Genomic DNA, 19,037 nt, shown 5'->3' on the forward strand with positions numbered 1-19,037 from the left:
AGATGCAGGAGTCCTAAATCCAAGTCCTTGTTCAAGTGCTGAGCAGTGTTTATGATATGAAGTAGGAACCATTGCCAGCCTTGCTAGGGAAGTGCCAAATTCCTTCAGCTCTACTGTTTCCCATTTTCTGGGAACATCAGGGACTGGAGGATATTGGAACAAAGGGCCTTTCTGCCCCATTCAAGAAACAAGGGACACCAAGTCCTCACCCCTCCTATTAAAACTAAATTTATGCCAGTGGTTGTATTGAGGTCCTGTACCTCAGCTGTCACATTTCCATTTTCCCAAAGGTGTGACACCCTTGACCCAAAGCACTTGAGCTGCTCATCCCATCAGTCACACTGGCTCAAAGCTGCTGTGGCAGGAGTTCCATTTTCTCCCCAGGTGCTCCATGATAGGGTAATGTTAATAAACATTTCCAGCTGGAATGGAGCCTATAAAACACTGTTGATCTGCAAAAGTTCACCCAGGCTATTAATGCCCAGCACTGGCAAATTCATCTTTCCTAATGCTTTGGTGGAGAGCACAGAGTGATGGGCTGGGGCCCCTGCAGAGGAATTTTAGCCAGAATTGTGCCAAAAAGCCTGTGTGGTACACCCAGAGGTGTTCTTGGGGAGCAGTGGGGCCACCCCAGAATGTCTTGCATGCCCCCCTGGCTGCCACTCCAGGACAGACCTGATGGCAGCAGTGTAGGGCAGAGAATGAGAAGCAATCCCAAAAACCAGATCGATCCTTAAAAAGCCCAGCCCAAACCTTGCCCCAGCGTTTCTCTGCCCTTTGCCTGGGGCTGCCATCAGTCAGGAACACAGGGCTGGGAAGGAGCTGGCAGATTTTGGGCATGGGGGACACTCAGGGGTCCAGGAAGGGACACAGAGCAGCAATGTGGGTGAGAAAAAGGATGAGCTGGTGATGCTGAATTTGATGCATTTCGAGATTTCCCTATGGAGCTCCTGGCAGGCAGGTTGATGGTTTGAGACGTGCTTGAGGCTCCCCTCTGCAGCAAAAGCCATTTCCTCATCATCCTCTGGCCCAGTGCTCCTGGTGATTGAAGAAAATGAGCAAAAAAGGCTTAGAGAGGCCTAAAATAGATGAAAAATCTGGGGAAAAGATGCTCAGGTGAGGACAGAAAAGACATCTCCGCCCCGTGCTGGCTCTCCGGCGCTTTTATGTAATGGAGCACGTGGCTCCCCACGTTCCTTGTGGGGCTGGACACGGGTTCTCTGGCTGCCAGGCTGGAGCATCTCCCTCAAATGATGTCAATCTTCACTGCACTGGCATTACAGCATCATAAAAAATTACAGAGCTGCTATTTTGGGTAGCAGCTCTCTCCGAGTCAGTGAATAAATGCAGCTCCATATGACTCACTCTGGGGGATTATTAATAGACACAAAAGCAGAATGCCAAAACCCCAGGAATATGCTCTGTTCCCACATGGAGCTTTCTAGCTTCTTGCAGCAACTGCTCTTGAGAACTTTTTGTCTCAAAATTTAATTCAATATACAGATAGATTAAAAGAATTAAATGTATAAATTTTCCTTCGAGCTCGCACCTCGGAGGCTTTGGCAGGGGCTGTTCTGCAGGGATGAAGGATGGGTGCTCCAGGGTGCCAGGCTCCATCTGGGATGGCAGAGCAGCAGGGTGGAGAAAAGGAGTCATTTCAAGGGGGAAGATTCACAGGCTCCTCCTTTTGCTGCCCTGGGTGTCCATGGGGCTGGCGTTGGAGTTGGCTTCTGTGAAGGAGGTCCCACAGTCCCATATGTATTGATGATGATGATGATGATCCTGAGGATGATGATGGTGACTCTCCCATCTTCAAACTCAGAGTGAGCATTTCCCTGGATGCCATGGGTAGATGTGTGCAGCTAAATTGAAAGAAAACTGTATGAATTTTTAAAAAGCAAAGACATGAACATCTTTGAGTTCTATCAACTTTCCCATCTTGAAGTACCCTGAGCTGGGGCTTCTTTCCCTTTGCCTCAACAGCACAGTAACAATAATAGGAATTTCACTCAGGTCTTTTCACTCTTTTTGGATGTCTCATCTCCCCAACAACAAAGCAAATAAGGTGGCCTTCCAAAGCTATCCCTGCATTTCTTGTCTCCTCTTCCCCAAACTCCTACAGAATTAAACTGAACAGAGGGAGATTTCAGCCTGAAAAAGGAAAGTTGGTCAGCAGTACCAGGACCCAAAAGCATCTTCCATAAAGCCACATTGGCAGAAGTGCCATAAATCTGTAGTTTCTCAGTGAACACCCTAAAAATTGCCTGTACCACACAGTGACCTTGGCTGAGATCAAAGCTTTTGATTTTCCAGAGTGCAAGTGCCATTACTTCTCCCCTGGGCTGGGGCTGCCCCAGACAGGTAAAAGCTTCTTTAACACAGAGGATGTTGCTCAGATTACCCAACAGCTCACAAAGGACTTGAGTCAGGGCACTGGTTCTATAATCATGGAATCCCAGAATGGTTTGGGTTGGAAGGGACCTTAAAAATCATCTTGGTCCATGGGCAACCTGGAACAAGGCATGGGCAGGGGCACCTTCCACTGTCCCAGGTTGCTCCAAGCCCTGTCCAGCCTGGCCTGGGACACTCCCAGGGATCCAGGGGCAGCCACAGCCTCTCTGGGCACCCTGTGCCAGTGTCCCACCACCATGGTGGAACTGGAAACCACCCCTTTTTGTGCCAAGCCCATCTGACATCTGCTCTTTGACAGACACACACCTCACCCAGCCTCTCCTATCCTGAAGGCCTGGTGTGTCAGCCAGGCTGATCTGGAGTTGAGTCATTGATGACTCCAAATGGAAGTGACAGGAAATTACTGTTTTACAGACCTGGTAAAACCAAAATAGCTGGGAACAGAATATTTCTCTCCAGGCCCATTCTCATGCGATGACAGCGATGTCTTCAGAGTTCAAACATGACTCCCTGGTGCTTCATGGATCCCTGTGCTCCCATCTCATCATCCAGAGTTTAAATCCTGCTGTACTCTGGGGCAGTCACCAGCCTGGGTGTTGTTATACCAAGAAAGAGGCACACTGAAAAAAATTCTGGGATTGTTGAGGCCCTGCTGCTCCTGCTGTTTACAGGGCATGGAGAGGGGCACTGAGCCAGCCTGGAGCTGGTGGCCCATCCGTGGCCACAAAGGGCTTGTGGCAGGGCAGGACACAGAGGTGGCTCTGCTGGATCCTGGCAGGGAGACCTAATTCAAAAGAACCAAACCTCTGGCTGAATGCAAGGGAAGAAATCAATGTTAATTGAGGGGTGGAAGGGGCTGGGAGGGGGTGAAATGGAACTGCCAGTAATTAAACAATTAAACAAGAGATACAACAGGGCCCAAGGCTGGGCCTGGGGTGGGCAGCAGCTCCTCAGTTTCCCTCCCAGTGCTTGGGGCAGGCTCCAAGGAGGAAAACCAGCACCACTCAAAGGGCTCTGGACAAAGGAGAATGCACTTCAAGGTAAGAAGGTTGATTGCAAAACCCCTCCACCACCATTCTCTCCAAGATCCCAGAATACAATGTGGAGCTCAGGAAATGCTGCCTCAGCTTCCTGAAGAGAAGCTTGGGCCTCAAATCCCTTCCCTGGCATTTTGAGAGGAACCTTGAAATCCCATTTAGAGCCCAGCACAGCATACCAGATAGGAGCAAGTTCTCCTTCTCTTCCCAGCCTCCTCTTCACACTGCTGAATGTATTTGAGCAGAGCAAAGCAATGGGGAGGTAGAGCTCCAAGGAAAGATGCATTTCCAGCCTGAGTAATCTGCTTGTGTTATTACAGACCTTCAGCTGCCACATATATTTAGACTTCTAACAAAATCTGCCAGGGTTTTGCAAAGGTGGAAGAATTCCAAATTCCTCCTGCCCACCCCAGTGCCTCCCAGCCAGCAGCACCACAGCCTACCCAGGCCTTCCCAAATATTGCCATCTACAGGTCCAGCAGGGAGGATTTGACTCATCCCGAAGTCTAAAGCACCTGCTGCTGGCTGGAATACAAGCACAGGTAAGATGGGAATTGCTTCTCCTCTCTCACAAAACGTCCAGCGACGCGCAGGTCTCCAGTGCCAGCAGCAGCAGCAAGGAAAATGTTAAATAAAAGAATTATTAAAACTAAGAGATGGCTGAAAGAAAGACCAGAACGTGTCTAACACGGTGTTTGTGTGGGACATTTACACACAAGATGTTCCAAAACAACAGACCCAACCCCATCACTCCTGCACTACTGTGAAAGCTTTTCCAAAGTGCTTTGCAGAGAAGGGTTTGTGGGACCAAGCCCCAGCACTCTTTATTCATTAAAGTGTTTTAAATAATTGAAATGCACAATCTCTCAGCTCTCCCAAGCGTAGTCACCTGCTCAAGAGCTGGCATAAATTATGGAAAAAAGTCATATCCAGGAAGAGAGACATCAATTCATCCCAAAACACAATGGCCCTCTAGCACTGAGAGATGCCACAGCCCCAGGAACAGCCTTGGGATGGGGGGAGGCAGAGAAACTTTGTCTCCAGGGAGGTTAGGATACTGGGAGGGGCTGCCTGGCCAATGCAGCTGCTCAAGGAAGATTTAGGGACATTTGGTGGCTTTTGACCATTAATGGGATACAGCTGAATTCACCATAGAGGACCCTGACACTGAGCTTTTATAGGGGAAGCTGCTGGAGCTCTTGGGTTGTCTGAATCCTGGGACAGCAACCACTGGGCTCAGACTGAGGCAGCCTGGGGAGCCTGCAGGGCTCAGAAAGAGCTTCTACCTTTAGAAACAGCTGATTTGCAGCCTCCCAGCTGCTGCTGCTGCTGCTGCTGGATGGGCTCACACCCAGCCCTTAGGAGCAGCTGCCAGGTCCGTCCCCGCTGCTCATCCCCAAAATCCAGAGGTAAATCCAGTGCAGGGATGGCAGCAGAGGGAGCTGGGGGTTTCTGGAGATATTCCAGTCACAGCACAGAACTGGTGGGGAATTAAATAATCTGGACTGTCCAGCCCCACTCAGAGCCCACATTCAGGGAAACCTTTAGTCAGGAAATTCAGCAATAACTTAGAGATCTGCAGAGGTCACAGGTGATCTTTGAGGGACTTGGATCCTTTGGAGGGATCTGATTTCAGAAAGCCTAGTGAAAAATGGCCAATATTTGGGCTGAGTGCCCCACTCCAGTGCCAGCCACACCCTAGGAGATGCTGTTAATGCACCTCACTCTGGTCCACACCCATCCCACAATTGAAATCAACACAGTGACAGCAAACTACACCGACAAAGCTTCTCCATGGCTGCAGTGCAAACCCTGCCCACATATGCCATCAAAGCTGGAAGAAATATCAGCACAGGTAACAATCTTCTTTGAAATAATAAATACAAAAACTGTATTTTTTTCCTTTTTTTTTTTTTAACTCATGACAGCATTTGTTAAAAATATTACATCTGCTTTTGAGAAGGTAATATCCTCTCCATTTAATATGGAAAAATAAACTCTACAGGACACACAACACATCCCCCCAGTTGGCACAGAGCTGCTTTAAGAGATCAGATCCACGGGACACATCAAGGCAGAGGAGAGGCTTGGTCTTCCTTGTCCCCAGACTCTTAAAACATCGTGTTGTAGGAATGGTAAAAGACAAGAATACATAAAAACAGTAAAATGTTTATTTTCTTAGAAAAAAAGAGATTCAAAATGATTGTGATCACACTCCCATTCGTGCTCAGCAAAGCCAATACTGCAAGCTTAGTCCTTGATTAAGATACCTTTTAAATGAAACTTTTTTTCCTCTTAAAGTACAAGTTCCTGCTCCTGTATCACTTCCAGTATTTCAGTGATAACATGCTTTTAATGGATAACAGTTTCTCAGCTTCTTCTCAGCTGAGAAACAAGGCCTGCCATGGCAAAAACCATCCCATCTCCAAAGCTTGGCATCACCAGCACTAACAAGCACTCTGGCCCCAACACGGACGGACACACAGCTCAGGGGTGTTTCTTAGATGCTTGGATGGTCACTTATGGAAGCTTGGTAATAACACTACCTCATCTGATAGAAAACAGGCCAGAAGCCTCAATAAAATCAACAACGTCTTTTGGATTAACTTTTAAGGATTTGCTGCGTATCTGGACACAGAAAAAAGTGAGAAGTTGCAACAAGTTTTAACTAGCAGCAACAAAAACAGTTCCTTACGAGTTCTTAGCAATATTCCTCATGTGTTCATTAGGAAACACTGTAACTGAATGGAGCATATAATGTGGAAATGGTCTTCTTCTGTTTATGGAGTGCTGTTCACTCGAGCAGACGTTCCAAAGGTTGTATCCAGAAGGCTGGGTTGGATCTATTTACACTGGAGGTGCTCCTGGGGTGAGGGCAGAGCTGGCACTATGTGACATCCTCCTCCTCTGAACAGTAGTCACGACCCTGCAGGGACAAAGGCCAGGCAGTTGGTACTTGGAGAAGCACACAGGAATAAATCCAGGCAACACTTACTGAGAGCAGGTCTCTGAACCTGGGGGGGTTAAATTCAGAGCTGGGCAGAAATCTCAGACACAGGGAATTGGCAGGAAAACCAGGATAGGAGACACTTCCCTTTCTGTCACTATTAATCTCATAAACGTCATCCCCCATATAGTGAATTCCAGGGGGAGGCTCCAACAGACTGATTTACAAACCAGCTTTATGCAAAGATCCACCTTGATGGACACAGCCCCGAGATTTGTTGTGAAAGGATAATCTCCAAGGCAAAAGCAACAAAGCACATAATCCTATGAGCAGCACAAGGCAGCTGCTGTGAACAAGAATCACTCATCTGATAACCCCAGCAGAAGTTTAACCCCAGAGCAAAAGATGCCATTGGTATTGAAATTAAGCTTGTACTACAGGGGATTCAGCCTAAGCTCAACCACACATGGATTTCTTATCAGGCCAGTCATGTAATGCCTGCTATCCCATCCCAAACACAGGTGTGGAGCAGCATCTCTCTGGGTGTTTATTCCCTTTGGGATGGCCTGGAGCAGGCACATCCCATCCCTGCCTACCCAGCTCCTGCACAGCAGCAGGAAAGGACCAGTGGGAGCCCCTGTCCCTGCTGCCCTGCACAAAACCAGCTGGAGCTGAGCTGCTCAGCACAAGCCACCCAGGGCATCTTCCATCAACGTGCTTCGAGTGCAGGACCCAACATCTCCACCTCTGGACTATTTCCCATTGCTCCTGAGTGCATCACCTGAGCACCTGGAGAAGGAGAGCCAGAAAGACACAGGAAAAGGGAGATGTTTGGTAGGAGTGATCAGTTGATTTGGGGCACACAGCTGGGCTGCACAGCTGGAACAAAGGCTCCAAAACGTCTCTGCAGTGCCAGTGCCAATGGTGGGACTGCAGAGCTGGCTTTGCTGGCGCCCACACCCAGGATGTGCAGGGCTCTGACAACTCCCAGTGGCCCAGCACTGAGAGCAGAAGGGCTTTCTAAGTACAGTAAAATAGCCCCCAAGAGACTCATCAGCCCAAATTCCAACTCAGCTATCACTGACCCAGAAAGAAGGGAAAAAAAATTACATTTTTTGAACTAAAAGCCGTAACTCAAAAAGAAGGAACACTGAAATTCTTTGCAGTGAAGCTCAAATCTCTCAGTTTTCTCCAGGCCAGGGACCACATTTGGACAAATCCAGGAGACTGAGCTGGTGGTGATGAAGGCTTTGTCCAAAAGGCTTCAGAGCTGTGAAAGGCAGCAGTGACTGAGGGCTGAGCTCAGAGCATTTCCAGGACATCCCTTTACCTGCTCAAGAGGGAGCCCCATGGCCCAGCACTCCCCACTGGAGGCCATCACTGCTATTAAAGCCTGGAGCAGACCCAAATCTGACAGAGGAAAAGCCATCCTGCACTTCCCCTCCTACTCCTGCTGCTGTTCTCCTGCTTCTGGGTTTGCTCCCTGGCTGCCAAGTGCATCAATTCTCAAATGGACACCAAGAACTGCTCCAAACCAACGTGCTGAGCCAGTCCTGGCCATGGCACAGACACACCACTTCCATCTGCACTCTGCTGGGCATGGGGACACATCACACACACCTTCTGGTGGCCCGGCCAGCTCAGGTGATGCCCAGACTCCTGTGAGTCCCAGTGGTGCCCAACAGAGCTTTGGTATAAATGTCACTCCCCAAATGCATTTCTGTCAATAACAACAAGGTCAGCATTGCTCAGGAAGATCAGAGAAAGAACAAAGGGCCCTGTTGTCACAGCCCTCCCCACTGCACCAGAAATGCAAGACAAGGGCTGTGCCCTTGGTGCTCCTGGGGCTGCCACTCCCTGCTGGCAGAGGAAAGGCAGCCTCAGCCACAATCCAGTGAAATACTCTATAATGTCCATTTTTGGCCTGTGGGTTGTTTCAGAGGATGTCTGCCAGATGCTGGAGGAGATGATCCCTCAATTAGTGAGAGGCTGCAGTGCTTGAGATGGGCCTGGGAACACCTGATGGGAAATGGTCAGCTCAGAGCTGGCAGAAACCACCCTGCTCCAGTGGAAGTGTCCCTGCTCACTGCAGGGGTTGGACCAGGGGGCCTTTAAAGGTCCCTTCCAACCCAAGCCACTCTCTGATTCTACAGTTCCATGGCTGGCAGTCAAATTCTGTCTGGGGGAGCAGGCTCCTGCATCCAGAAGGGCCAGAGGCACAGAGCAGGGGGCTACTAACAGGAATGCATGGGCCACCCATGGACTAAGTTGTGGGGTCAATCTGTATGGGCCATTCACTTAAAAGCTGGACTCAATGATTACTGTGGGTCCCTTCCAATTCTGTGATTTCTGAGAAGTTTCAATGACTGAAAGTGTAAATGAACTATGTTGAGGAAGATGAGAACTGTAATATGTGCCTCCATGTCCAGCTAATCCCTGAGGAATCCCATCTCCCACCTCTGCAGTTTCAAAATACAACTGTCAGCTTCTGTAGAAGTCCACAGAACACCATGAGTGCTTCTAAATGAGAGAGTGAATTTAAGGTAAATTAAAGAGCAGCCTGATGTTCCTTTCCTGCTGCCTGCACCCAAACCAGAAGGGCTCATCCCCCTCTCTCCCCTTGCTGCACCTGCAAAGCGCCCCCCTCCTGATGCCCCTCCAGGGAATGCTCATGATATCCTTCTAGGGAATAAAAAAGAGAAGGAAAAAGGCCTTTTCCCCATTGTGTGGGTGACAGGCCAATAAACATCCCTGCTCAATGGCCCCTTGTGCCTGAGGACTGGGCAGGCAGGGGAGGGACAGCAGGACGAGGATGGAGGGGATGCAGGGGAGGGAGAGAAGGAAGGGAGGGAGGGAGAGGTGGGAGGGAAGAGGAGGCAGAGATGGAGAGGGCCAGCATCAGCCCTTTCTCCTGTGGTCTGAAGGTCTGGGGACACAGTGGCCCCTTTGAGGGGCCCGCCCTGGGAACCCTTTTCACCAGGCTGGTTTTGTTTACAGCTCTCAGAAAGGACGGGAAGAAAATGCCGGGAGGCGGCACTAAATCACTGCGTACTGTGCTAATTTCTGTCCCGTTCTCATTTTGTTAGGGAAAAATCAATGGAGTCATTAAGAGCAATCCACTTTGCTAATGAGTTTCAGCCTAATCCCCGTGCCCTGGTGAACGTGGGGCTGGCAGCCCTCTCCCCAGGGCACTCCCTTCCCTCCATCCAATACAGGGAGCTGCTTTGTGCCCCCTCCCTGCTGCCACGGCCAGCATCACTAACAGGGATGCAGGAGCTGCTGCCAGCCATCCTTCCCACGGGATGGGTGCTCTCCCACCAGCTCCAGGTGAGTGGATTGGTGCAGAAATCCCTGCACACCACCCCAACACAGTGCTGGTGCTCAAGACCAAGCTGACCCAGGAGAGAACCCAGGTCATTCATTTACTTGCCTGAATACCAACACAAATGGCCTGATACCAGGACATGTTTCTATCTCCTGAATCATAGCTGATCGTTCAAAAGCAGATTTATCCCACCACAGGAGTGCAGTGATTGTCCCAGTCCCAGCTGCAGCCAGTGGAGCCCATTTCTCCTCTGCTGGGCACAGCAGATCTCAGATTTATCCAGCAGAGTTCCCTTTAGGAGGACTGTTCAGTCACTCTCTGCCTCCTTCTCTGCTCTCCAAAGCCACATTTCTGTGTATTTCTGCCTTCATCTCTCAGGTCAAGCAAATCACTTGTACTCCTGACCCACATCTTTCTCATTTACTCCAGGGAATGCTCTCCTCAAGCTTAATTGCTGCTATTACCTGTTGCTCATCCTCCACTGGAATATATTTCTGTGATTTCAGGCTAATTTTCAATAAATGATGATAATGCTGACAGCAGATGAGCTGCCTCCTTCCCACTGCCTGTCTCTGTTCCATTTCCCCCTGAACTCTGGAACACAGGTGCTTTTTGTCTCCCAAAGCAAAGCCTGTGACTCTACTGCCAATAACCTCAGTGAGTGGGAAGCCCCAGGAGGACTGGCTGCAGCTGCTGCCAGATGTTGGGAACATCTCTGAGCCTGCTCTGCCACCACTCAGGGCCTTGTGCTGCACTCAGCTCTCTGGTGCTCCCCTCTGCCCTCCTCTCCATGCTCTGCCACAGGTCAGAAAGAGTTTGGACAAGGTTTTCAGGCACGTGGTGGGATCCTTGGGCTTGTCCTGTGAGCTGGACTCCGTGCTCCCTGTGGGTCTCTGCCAGCTCAGGATATTCTAACTACACCTACAACAGTAACTACAGCTTCTTGTGCTGTCCACTGCTCAGCCCTCTCCAGCTGCTCCCATCCAACCTCTAACCCTGGCTTCTCATCAGAATTCTGATGAGAATTTGGGAGTATTTTTACCTCAAATTCTCCTATTTCTGAAAGGACTGGGCTGACTCCAGCAGAACCAATATCCAAGCCTACATTGGAGGCTGGCTTCCACATTCTCAGCCAGTCCCACCCCAGCCCTCATCCCAGTATTTCCTCCTTCCAGCAAACCCTTTGAGTGGCATTACCACCACCACAGGCAGCTCTGTTGGTGCCAGCTCAGCCCCAGCTCCTGAAGCAGGGACAGACTCACTCAGAGACAGAGCAGATGTCCCCCTCTGAACGACTCACAGTGTTTTGACACTGAATTTTGGTAGACAGCAGCTCCATGCTTCATGACATTCTGTTTTTTACCTTCGGGTGACATTTGCAGGAGGCAGTGGAGCTTTGAGGGGCAGCCAGGAATGCTCTACTGGGGGCAGAAGCTCTCCAGACTGTTTCAATAAGGCTTTCTTTGATCTCCAGGGCTCACCAACACTTCCTGTGTGCAGCTGACAGAACACCAGCCCGTGTTCTTTCCATTTCCCACCCTGGCTGCAGGAGTTTTATTCCACAGAGTGGCTGTGCCAGCTCCAAGCCCCCATGCAATCAATGCTCCTGCCCAATGCTCACGGGTCAGAGCTGCTGCTGGGCACTTGGGTTTGGTGACCCTGGGGGATCCCAGTGGAGCTGAGGGTGTTTTGCTCCTGACTGGAGTCTCCATCACACATCCAACAGCCCTGGTAACCATGGGAACACCACAAGGTTTGGGACCTCACCAGGCACAGGCAACACCCCCCACACCTCCACAGACCTTTCCAGCTGCCACTGACACAATCCTGCTCAATGTCTGGCTGCTGTCCTTCCTCCATCTCCCTGCAGAAGGGACTGAAAATGCTATTTAAGGATCAAACAAAGCCCCTTATATTTCCCAATCTTTTTTGGCATTTGTGACAACGCCTAGGAAAAAAATGCGTTCTGAGCAAAGATGAATTAAAAACCCCAAAAGTTCTCTAATGAAGATTATTTCCTCAGGCACAGGAGGTCCCCAGGGAACACAAATCCCACATTCAGCTACACATTAACTCCTGCCAATCCCATCAGCTGTCAGCAACTTGGTCTCTTTGACAGATAAACTGTGGATTTCCTCTGAACAGACAATCTCCTGATCCCCAGGATAAATTATCCCCAAGATAAATTAGCCCTGGAGAGCACCTGGGAACAGCTCAAAGAGGATGCAAACAGCTCCAAGCACAGGAGACAGGGTCAGCTGCACCTCAGTGTGGCAGCTGGGGAATGAGGGTGTTACTGCCCTGACCTCAGGAACAAAAATTAACCAAAATTCATAATTAGATACAGCCTGATGGCATTGTCTGGTCTGCAGATAAGATACATCTTTGGAAAATCCATTTCACTGGAGATTCTCAACCTTCTGGCAGGTGATGATGTCCAGGAAAAGCAGTCTGAATATTCATAGGGTGAATGCATTTATTCAAAGGAGATATAGCTGTATTATGGATATGTAGAAATTCTCATTTTAAATGCATTAGGTTACATAAAATCTTACCCCGGTGCAACACTGGGTACAGAAATATTCTTCTCAGGAATCTATGAACTCCTCACTTTTACTCTTCCCCTTTTATGCCTTTTTTGTTTTTATAATTTTTATTCTTTAAGAGGAAAGTAACAAATGTGTTCCTTGGGACAAATACAAGATGCACCCACTGGAGCACTCTGACTCCTGGGACCAGGAGTGCTGGCAAAAAAGGCACAAGTTGAGAGCCATGCAAGTAAAAATCTCCATTCTACTCTGCAACCCAACATGACAACTTAATAGAACAAACAGAAAAGAGCAGAAGAATAGACTAGACTAGACTAGAAGTATTTCACTTGGAGGGGACCTACAATCATCAACTGCCTGAGCACTTCAGGGCTGACCAGAAATTACAGTGTGTTGTTAAGGGCATTGTCCAAATGTCTCAAACACTGACAGGCCTGGGGCATCCAGCAGCTCTCTGGGAAGCCTGTCCCAGTGTCTGACTTCCCTTTCCATAAAGGAATCCAGTCTGAAATATCCAGTCTGAAACTGGGAGTACAAACTGGTACTCAGTGTACTGTACTCTGAACAAATTAGTTCCCCAGTGTACTGCTACTGAGGAAGCAAATATTTAATACAAAGTATTTAAACAAGATGCACAGCTCCCAAACAGGCAGTGTGAAGAGTAAATTGCTGTGTGAACATCAGCTCCCCCATCTCCCTCCCTCACACTCCCAGTATGAGCTGTGCTGCAGCTCCTTCACTGCTGTCTCACAAAGAAGCCAAGCGTGCCATTTAAAAGCTTTCTGAAACACACAGCAGCTGCTCTCAGGACAGCTGAGATATGCAAAGAATTATTCATCCTCTTCTTCCAAACACCTCCAGCACCATTATTTCACTGGCACAGCCCTGGGGAACACTCACAGCCACACCATCCCTTGGAGCCAGTGGCTGTTTCGAGGAGGTTCAGCAAGAATTCCTGGGCTATCCCAGCTACTACAGCATTAACACTCCAGCTGTCTCCCAGTGAGATCAAAGATCAAATCAGCAACGATGGAAAATCCCACTTTTACCCAGCATGTATGTCCTGAACACCTGAGTTAGCCTGCCATGAATCCCAGACTGGTGACATTCCCCCCAAACAAAGGATTCTCCCCTGCAAACTCTTCACCTTCCTGGTCTTCTTTGCACTTGAGCTATCCAACCGAGGAGCTGGAAGGGAAATCTTGGGCCAGACCCCTCCAAATCATGGAGGACACAGAGAGCTGCAGCAGCAGGGCACTGTCCTGCCCATGCAGCTGTGCCACCCCTGAGGGACACTGGATGCTCACAATACTGTGCCTTACCTTTTCAATTTTTTCATCAAGCATTCTGAAGAATTCTTGTTGGCTTTCAGAGATGTGCATGCTGGAAGGCAAAGGAACAGTATCAATACCAACAGGATTTCCTCCATTATAGAACAGCCCAGGGTTTTTGGGGGGCCCAACTGTCAGCTTCCACCACTGTCAAAAACAAATCACTTTATGCTTTCATCTACCATGCCAACTTTTAATCTTTTCCCCTCTGTTTTTTGTTTGCCCATGAAAAATTACTGCATTTAGTTCTGTGCACATGTGCAACATTTGGGGTGGTATCTGGGATCCTCATGCACCCAGAGGAGACTGTTCCCTTTTCCAGGCAGACTGCAGGGAGCTGATAGCACAGTACCTGTCCCTCTGAGAGGGAGAGTGACCCCTCTCCTTCAGGACAGGAGCTTTTCCAGGACTGCCAGCCTCACCAGCACAGAATGAGACACCCACAACATGTCTGTCCTCTTGTCCTGCCACTTGTAATGGGGGAGAAGGGACTGACAAATGCTACAGCCTCCTGTCAGGAGCTGTGCAGAGCCACAAGGGCCCCCCTGAGCCTCCTTTTCTCCAGGCTGAGCCCCTTTCCCAGCTCCCTCAGACACTCCTGGTGCTCCAGACCCTTCAACTTCAATTCTTCAGCACCAAGAGGCTCAGTGACATGATTGTGCATTAGTAAAACACTCTTTTTCATGGTCCATAAAATGCTGATGGTCACACAAGACCACAGGTCCTTCCTCATGGGGAACTTGCAAGCTAAAAATCCAGAAAGGATGAGGAGACAAGGGTGAGGATGGATGGCAGGTGTTTATTTATGGAGCAGATGTTTATGGTTTTTTGGGGTGTTTATCTATGCCAGGGGATGGTTAGAGCCTCCCTCCTACAGGAGCCAAACCCCTCCAGGAAGGTGAGGCTGGAGCATCCTCTGGACCAGCTCTGGGAGGAGCACTGGGCTGCCAGGCAGCTGGGGAAATGTGCCAGGGACTCCATGTGCAGCACAAAAAGATGCAGAAGGGGAGGATGGGGACCGGAGCCAGCGGTGACAATGATGCCAAACGGTCAGAAGGACACACAGCTCTTGGAGCTGCTCCCCAGCACACAGAGCTGGCTTGGCCTGCTGAATTCCCACCCATCCCCTCTTCCTCAGAGTGATCCTTTCAGCTGTAATGAGTTCATGCTCTCCCTAAGTGCCCAACAACGGGCTGCACTTCCCCACAAAGCTCAGCATTGAGCCCTCCCTGCTATGGGCTGAACGTATACAAAGATCTGCTTATGTGGGACATAAATGGAGCTCAGTTCACACCACAGGGCTCAGAAATGGCATTAAAACCTAAAGCTGGTGATTCAGGAGCAGGAACAATTCACCTTTCAGTGGTTGAGGGAGTTCCTGTCCCCAGCTGTCTGCCTGTTCCTCAGGTTCCCACCTCCTCCTCAGATAGGGAAGAGATGCTTTTTCTGGGACAGCTGACCCCATCATCTGCACATTCAGGTGCCTTGCAGAGAGATTTTAGGGCAGTGCAGCCCCTTTTGAGTAGGCAAGTGCTTGAAAAATAGTCTTGCCTTTACAACATCATAAATCCAGTTCCCTAATAAAATGAGATAATACTGTAGTGACTCACCCCAGCCATAATTTGTACGAGAACTAAAAGAAGGCAGGGGAAAAAAGGAGCATTGTGTATGTATTTTCAGTCATATTCCTGAGAATTCCCACAGGATAATCCTACAGACCTGCTCCAGTGGAAGGTGTCCCTGCCTATGGCAGGGAGGCTGGATTAGCTGATTTTTCATGTGCCAACCCATTCTGAGAGTTTGTGATTTGGCAGGGTAAAAGTGGTCTGAAATAACCACTTTCCCTTGATGCTTCAGGCTGCTGTCACTCCCTGAGTTATGAACTTGTCCCAGGGTGCTTGGTGGCTGTGTTTGATCATTCAAGGTGTCAGGGGGTGAGTTTGGAAATGAACAGACAGAGCAAATACCTGTGAGGTCAGAGCAGAGGGCAGGGGAAGCCCTGGAGGTGTGGCAGGTACCAGGACTGGGTGTGAAGAGGAAGGACCAACCCTTCTCCCTCTGCCAGGGACCCCCATAAAGCTACTGCTGGCTCCCTACATCCCCTGGTTTTAAAGTCCAGGACTCTGGATGGAAAAATCCAAATCCTCCTGCAGGGGGAAGAGCCCTCACAATCTTACTCTTCAGCTGACAGCAAAATATTGTAAAAGAATTGTTAATTACCAAATTTATAATTTGGTACTTAGTCCATGTGTTGTTTAGAAGTAACATCCATTGTACCAGAACAGTATTATAAGATGCATCTCATGATCTATCCATTAATCTCTGCTCTTCCAGCTGAGTGGATCTTTCCCACCCAATGCCACCCCACCCTGCAGTCAAAAATGTCATGGCTTTTAGATGATAAACCTTAAAATAGAAATCGTACATTATGACAGCTGTTTGCTGACTTGGCAATTAGCAACTCAAACATGTGGCCACTTTATTACTAAACAGAAATGCTGTGGTAGGTTGGGCAAAAAGCAGAGCCTTGGGCAAACACTGGAGGATCTACCCAACAACCTTATGTCACATTCTGCACCTCTCTGGGAGTTTCCTTATTTTTGCAGGTCTGTGACAGAAATATTTATCTCTGTCAATGCAATGTAAAAAATAGGCTTTTTGGTCAGTTCTGATTTCTGCAGGGACTTTTCATACTAGAGTTTTATGAAGGAATTGAAGCCATGGCCCCATGCAATTCCTCTGCTGTGGCTGTACCAAAAGATGACCCAACAAAAGAACAGCTCTTTTTTATCCCAGAGTAATTAACCTCATGTTAGAGCATCTTAAATACATTTCTGACCCTGAGCCACAATAATGAAGCCCAGCTTTGCTGAAGAGTGCTTCTACCTCCACCTCCCTACCATGAATTTCTTTGCAATTACATCCAAAGCACTTTTGAAAAGAGGCTGAGTTACACTGTCAGCTGATTAGGAAATAACTGAAGCTTCCAGACTTGAAATCGTTTTCAAGGCACTTGAGAGGCAGCAAGTTTAGGTTGGTAAGTGCCCTAAGGGCTGGGCACAAGGAACAGCATTTCCACTGGTGTCCAAAACCCAAATCACAAACCTTTATCACTTGTTCTTCACAAACCCAGGATGTGGCTCTGTGTAATCAGTTATTCCTCAGCCAATTAGTGATTAAAATGTAACACTGAGTTAGAAAAGAAATGAGTTATTACTATCAATAACCAGCTCTGCCACAGGAGGCAAATATTTCATGTAACACTGACCCCAGGCAGAGCATGGGCATTGAATTGCCAACCAAGCAGCTACAGAACAAGTTCATTTTAACAACCTGACCATTCCCAGTCCCATCCAGAACAGCTGCTAATCTACACCAGGAGCTAGCAAAAACCTCCCTGGGACTGACCCAGCTGTATTTAGGAACACTAGTGGATGTAGAGAAGTTTGTTCTGTGTAAGTTGTATAGAAAGCTGAGAAACAGCACAGGGTCTTCTCTTGGGCACAATGGGATGCATCTCACCTTTTTTCAAGTCCTGCATCTTTGCTGTGCAAAGGAGAGGATACTTTCCCATCCTTGGGACACAGGTGATCTTACCTCTAGTACTTTGCATGACTTTAGGGCTGCTGGGTCATTTGGTCTTTGCCTAGGCAGTAATTGTGAACCTCACAGACACTGCCTGTATTTATTTTTATTATGATTTAAACAACAAAAATTGAACTTACTTTGCTCTGGGTTGATGTACTAATCCTGGGATCTCTTTATTAGATTTAAGTCTTGAATTTGAACTGGCACTTTTTTCCTGAAACACAGAAAGAGCACACAACAGCATCAGTATTTATGAAGCACACAAAGGTGACAGGCACTTGTCATCAGGGTGTCACACTCGGCTGGGTCCAGGCCCAGCTGAATGAGAAAAGCTCAGCAAAAATGAAATTAGAGGTAACACAAGAGATGAAATGACCCCAGGTGGGCAATTTTTAAACGCCCTGGGCTCAGTGGCATGTGGAATTGCCTCTGGGTCACTGGATGAAATCCAGGGATCAAACTCCAGGCTGGCCGGTAACTCTCCAGCGGTCCATGGAGAATGGGGGGGTGCTCATATAAATCCATACCAACACCAGGCTCCACCTCCCCCAGAGCAAGGCAGAGCACTGGGAAGGCAGTCCCAGAGTCAGCCAGCACCCCAGGCTGGCTCAGAGCAGAGTGGGGAAACATCAGCATCAGGGAATGTCTGCAGGAGGAAGCACTGTCAGATGTGCTGGGGAAGAGCAGCAACTGCTCAGCCACGAAACTGGGCACAGGGGGCCCAAGGAAGCAAATCACTTCTGAAGATCCCAAAAATAAGGATGTGGGACTGCTGGAGAGAGTCCAGAGAAGGCCACAGAGATGTGCCAAGGGCTGGAGCCCCTCTGCTCTGGAGCCAGGCTGGGAGAGCTGGGGGAGTTCACCTGGAGAAGGCTCCAGGGAGACCTTACAGCCTTTTCCAGTGCCAAAAGGGGATCCAGGAGAGCTGGAGAGGGACCTGGGACAAGGGGTGGAGGGAAAAGACAAGGGGAAATGGCTTCCCACTGCCAGAGGGCAGGGTCAGATGGGATATTGGGAAGGAATTGTTCCCTGTGAGGGTGGGCAGGCCCTGGCACAGGGTGCCCAGAGCAGCTGTGGCTGCCCCTGGATCCCTGGCAGTGCCCAAGGCCAGGCTGGATGGGGCTTGGAGCAACCTGGGACAGTGGAAGGTGTCCCTGCCCATGGCAGGGGTGGCACTGGATGATCTCTTTATGTTCCTTCCAAGACAAACCAGTCTGTGTTTATAGACAAAAACACAACCCTGTCCTTTGCAGAGGACCAGAACCATTAAACACACTTTTAAAAAGGCCTGGGAGGGGAGAGTTGAGAGGCATCACTGCTTGGCAAGACCTTCTCATCATGTCATGAGCTTCTGTAACCCAAAACTTAGTGCAAACACCTATCCATTATCTCCAAAATCCTTCAGAGGGATACAGCCCTTCCAGATCTTCCCAGTGCCATGTGGTAGGGAAAGCTGCTGCTGCAGATGGGAGAGGTCTGAATCAAATCTTAGAGCTCACCCGCTCCACAAATCCCTCTGTATTCCTTAGGCACGTCACACCCATGGCAATTTAAGAAACATAAACCCAAGAATCAGTGTTTTTGTGGGTAATTTTGGTGGTTTTATTTAGCTTTATTTAGTCTTTGAATGTCTGAATCACACAAGATTTTGGAAAGGGCTACTAAAATCACTGAATTAAAAAAAAAAAAAAAGGAGGCTGTCTAGCAGTTAATATTTTAATGAATAATTCTACAAGGGCTGTAAACATCAACTGCCTCAGCATATTTAACACTGTTTAATGCATATCTTCTAATCCTCCTAACCAGGGAACAGTGCCTTGCATGAAAATAGCAGTGAGAGAGAAACAA

At 48.7% G+C, this 19,037-nt stretch overlaps 1 protein-coding gene across 1 annotated transcript in view; it reads right to left on the reverse strand.

Moving 5' to 3' along the window:
• Positions 1–5,598: 5,598 nt before the first annotated feature.
• Positions 5,599–19,037, reverse strand: part of CUNH1orf21 (chromosome unknown C1orf21 homolog) — a 103,063-nt gene continuing 89,624 nt past the window's right edge. Inside the window, exons 4-6 of the mRNA XM_071435963.1 lie at positions 17,327–17,403; positions 13,593–13,653; positions 5,599–6,375 (exon numbers count right to left, since the gene is read on the reverse strand). Of these exons, the coding sequence (XP_071292064.1) occupies positions 6,337–6,375; positions 13,593–13,653; positions 17,327–17,403 (177 nt within the window). The 3' untranslated portion in view covers positions 5,599–6,336. The remainder of the gene's footprint in view (positions 6,376–13,592; positions 13,654–17,326; positions 17,404–19,037) is intronic.

The sequence above is a fragment of the Agelaius tricolor genome, unplaced genomic scaffold, assembly GCF_023055355.1.
Source record: "Agelaius tricolor isolate 1412-34295 unplaced genomic scaffold, bAgeTri1.0.p SCAF_11, whole genome shotgun sequence".
NCBI lineage: Eukaryota > Metazoa > Chordata > Aves > Passeriformes > Icteridae > Agelaius > Agelaius tricolor.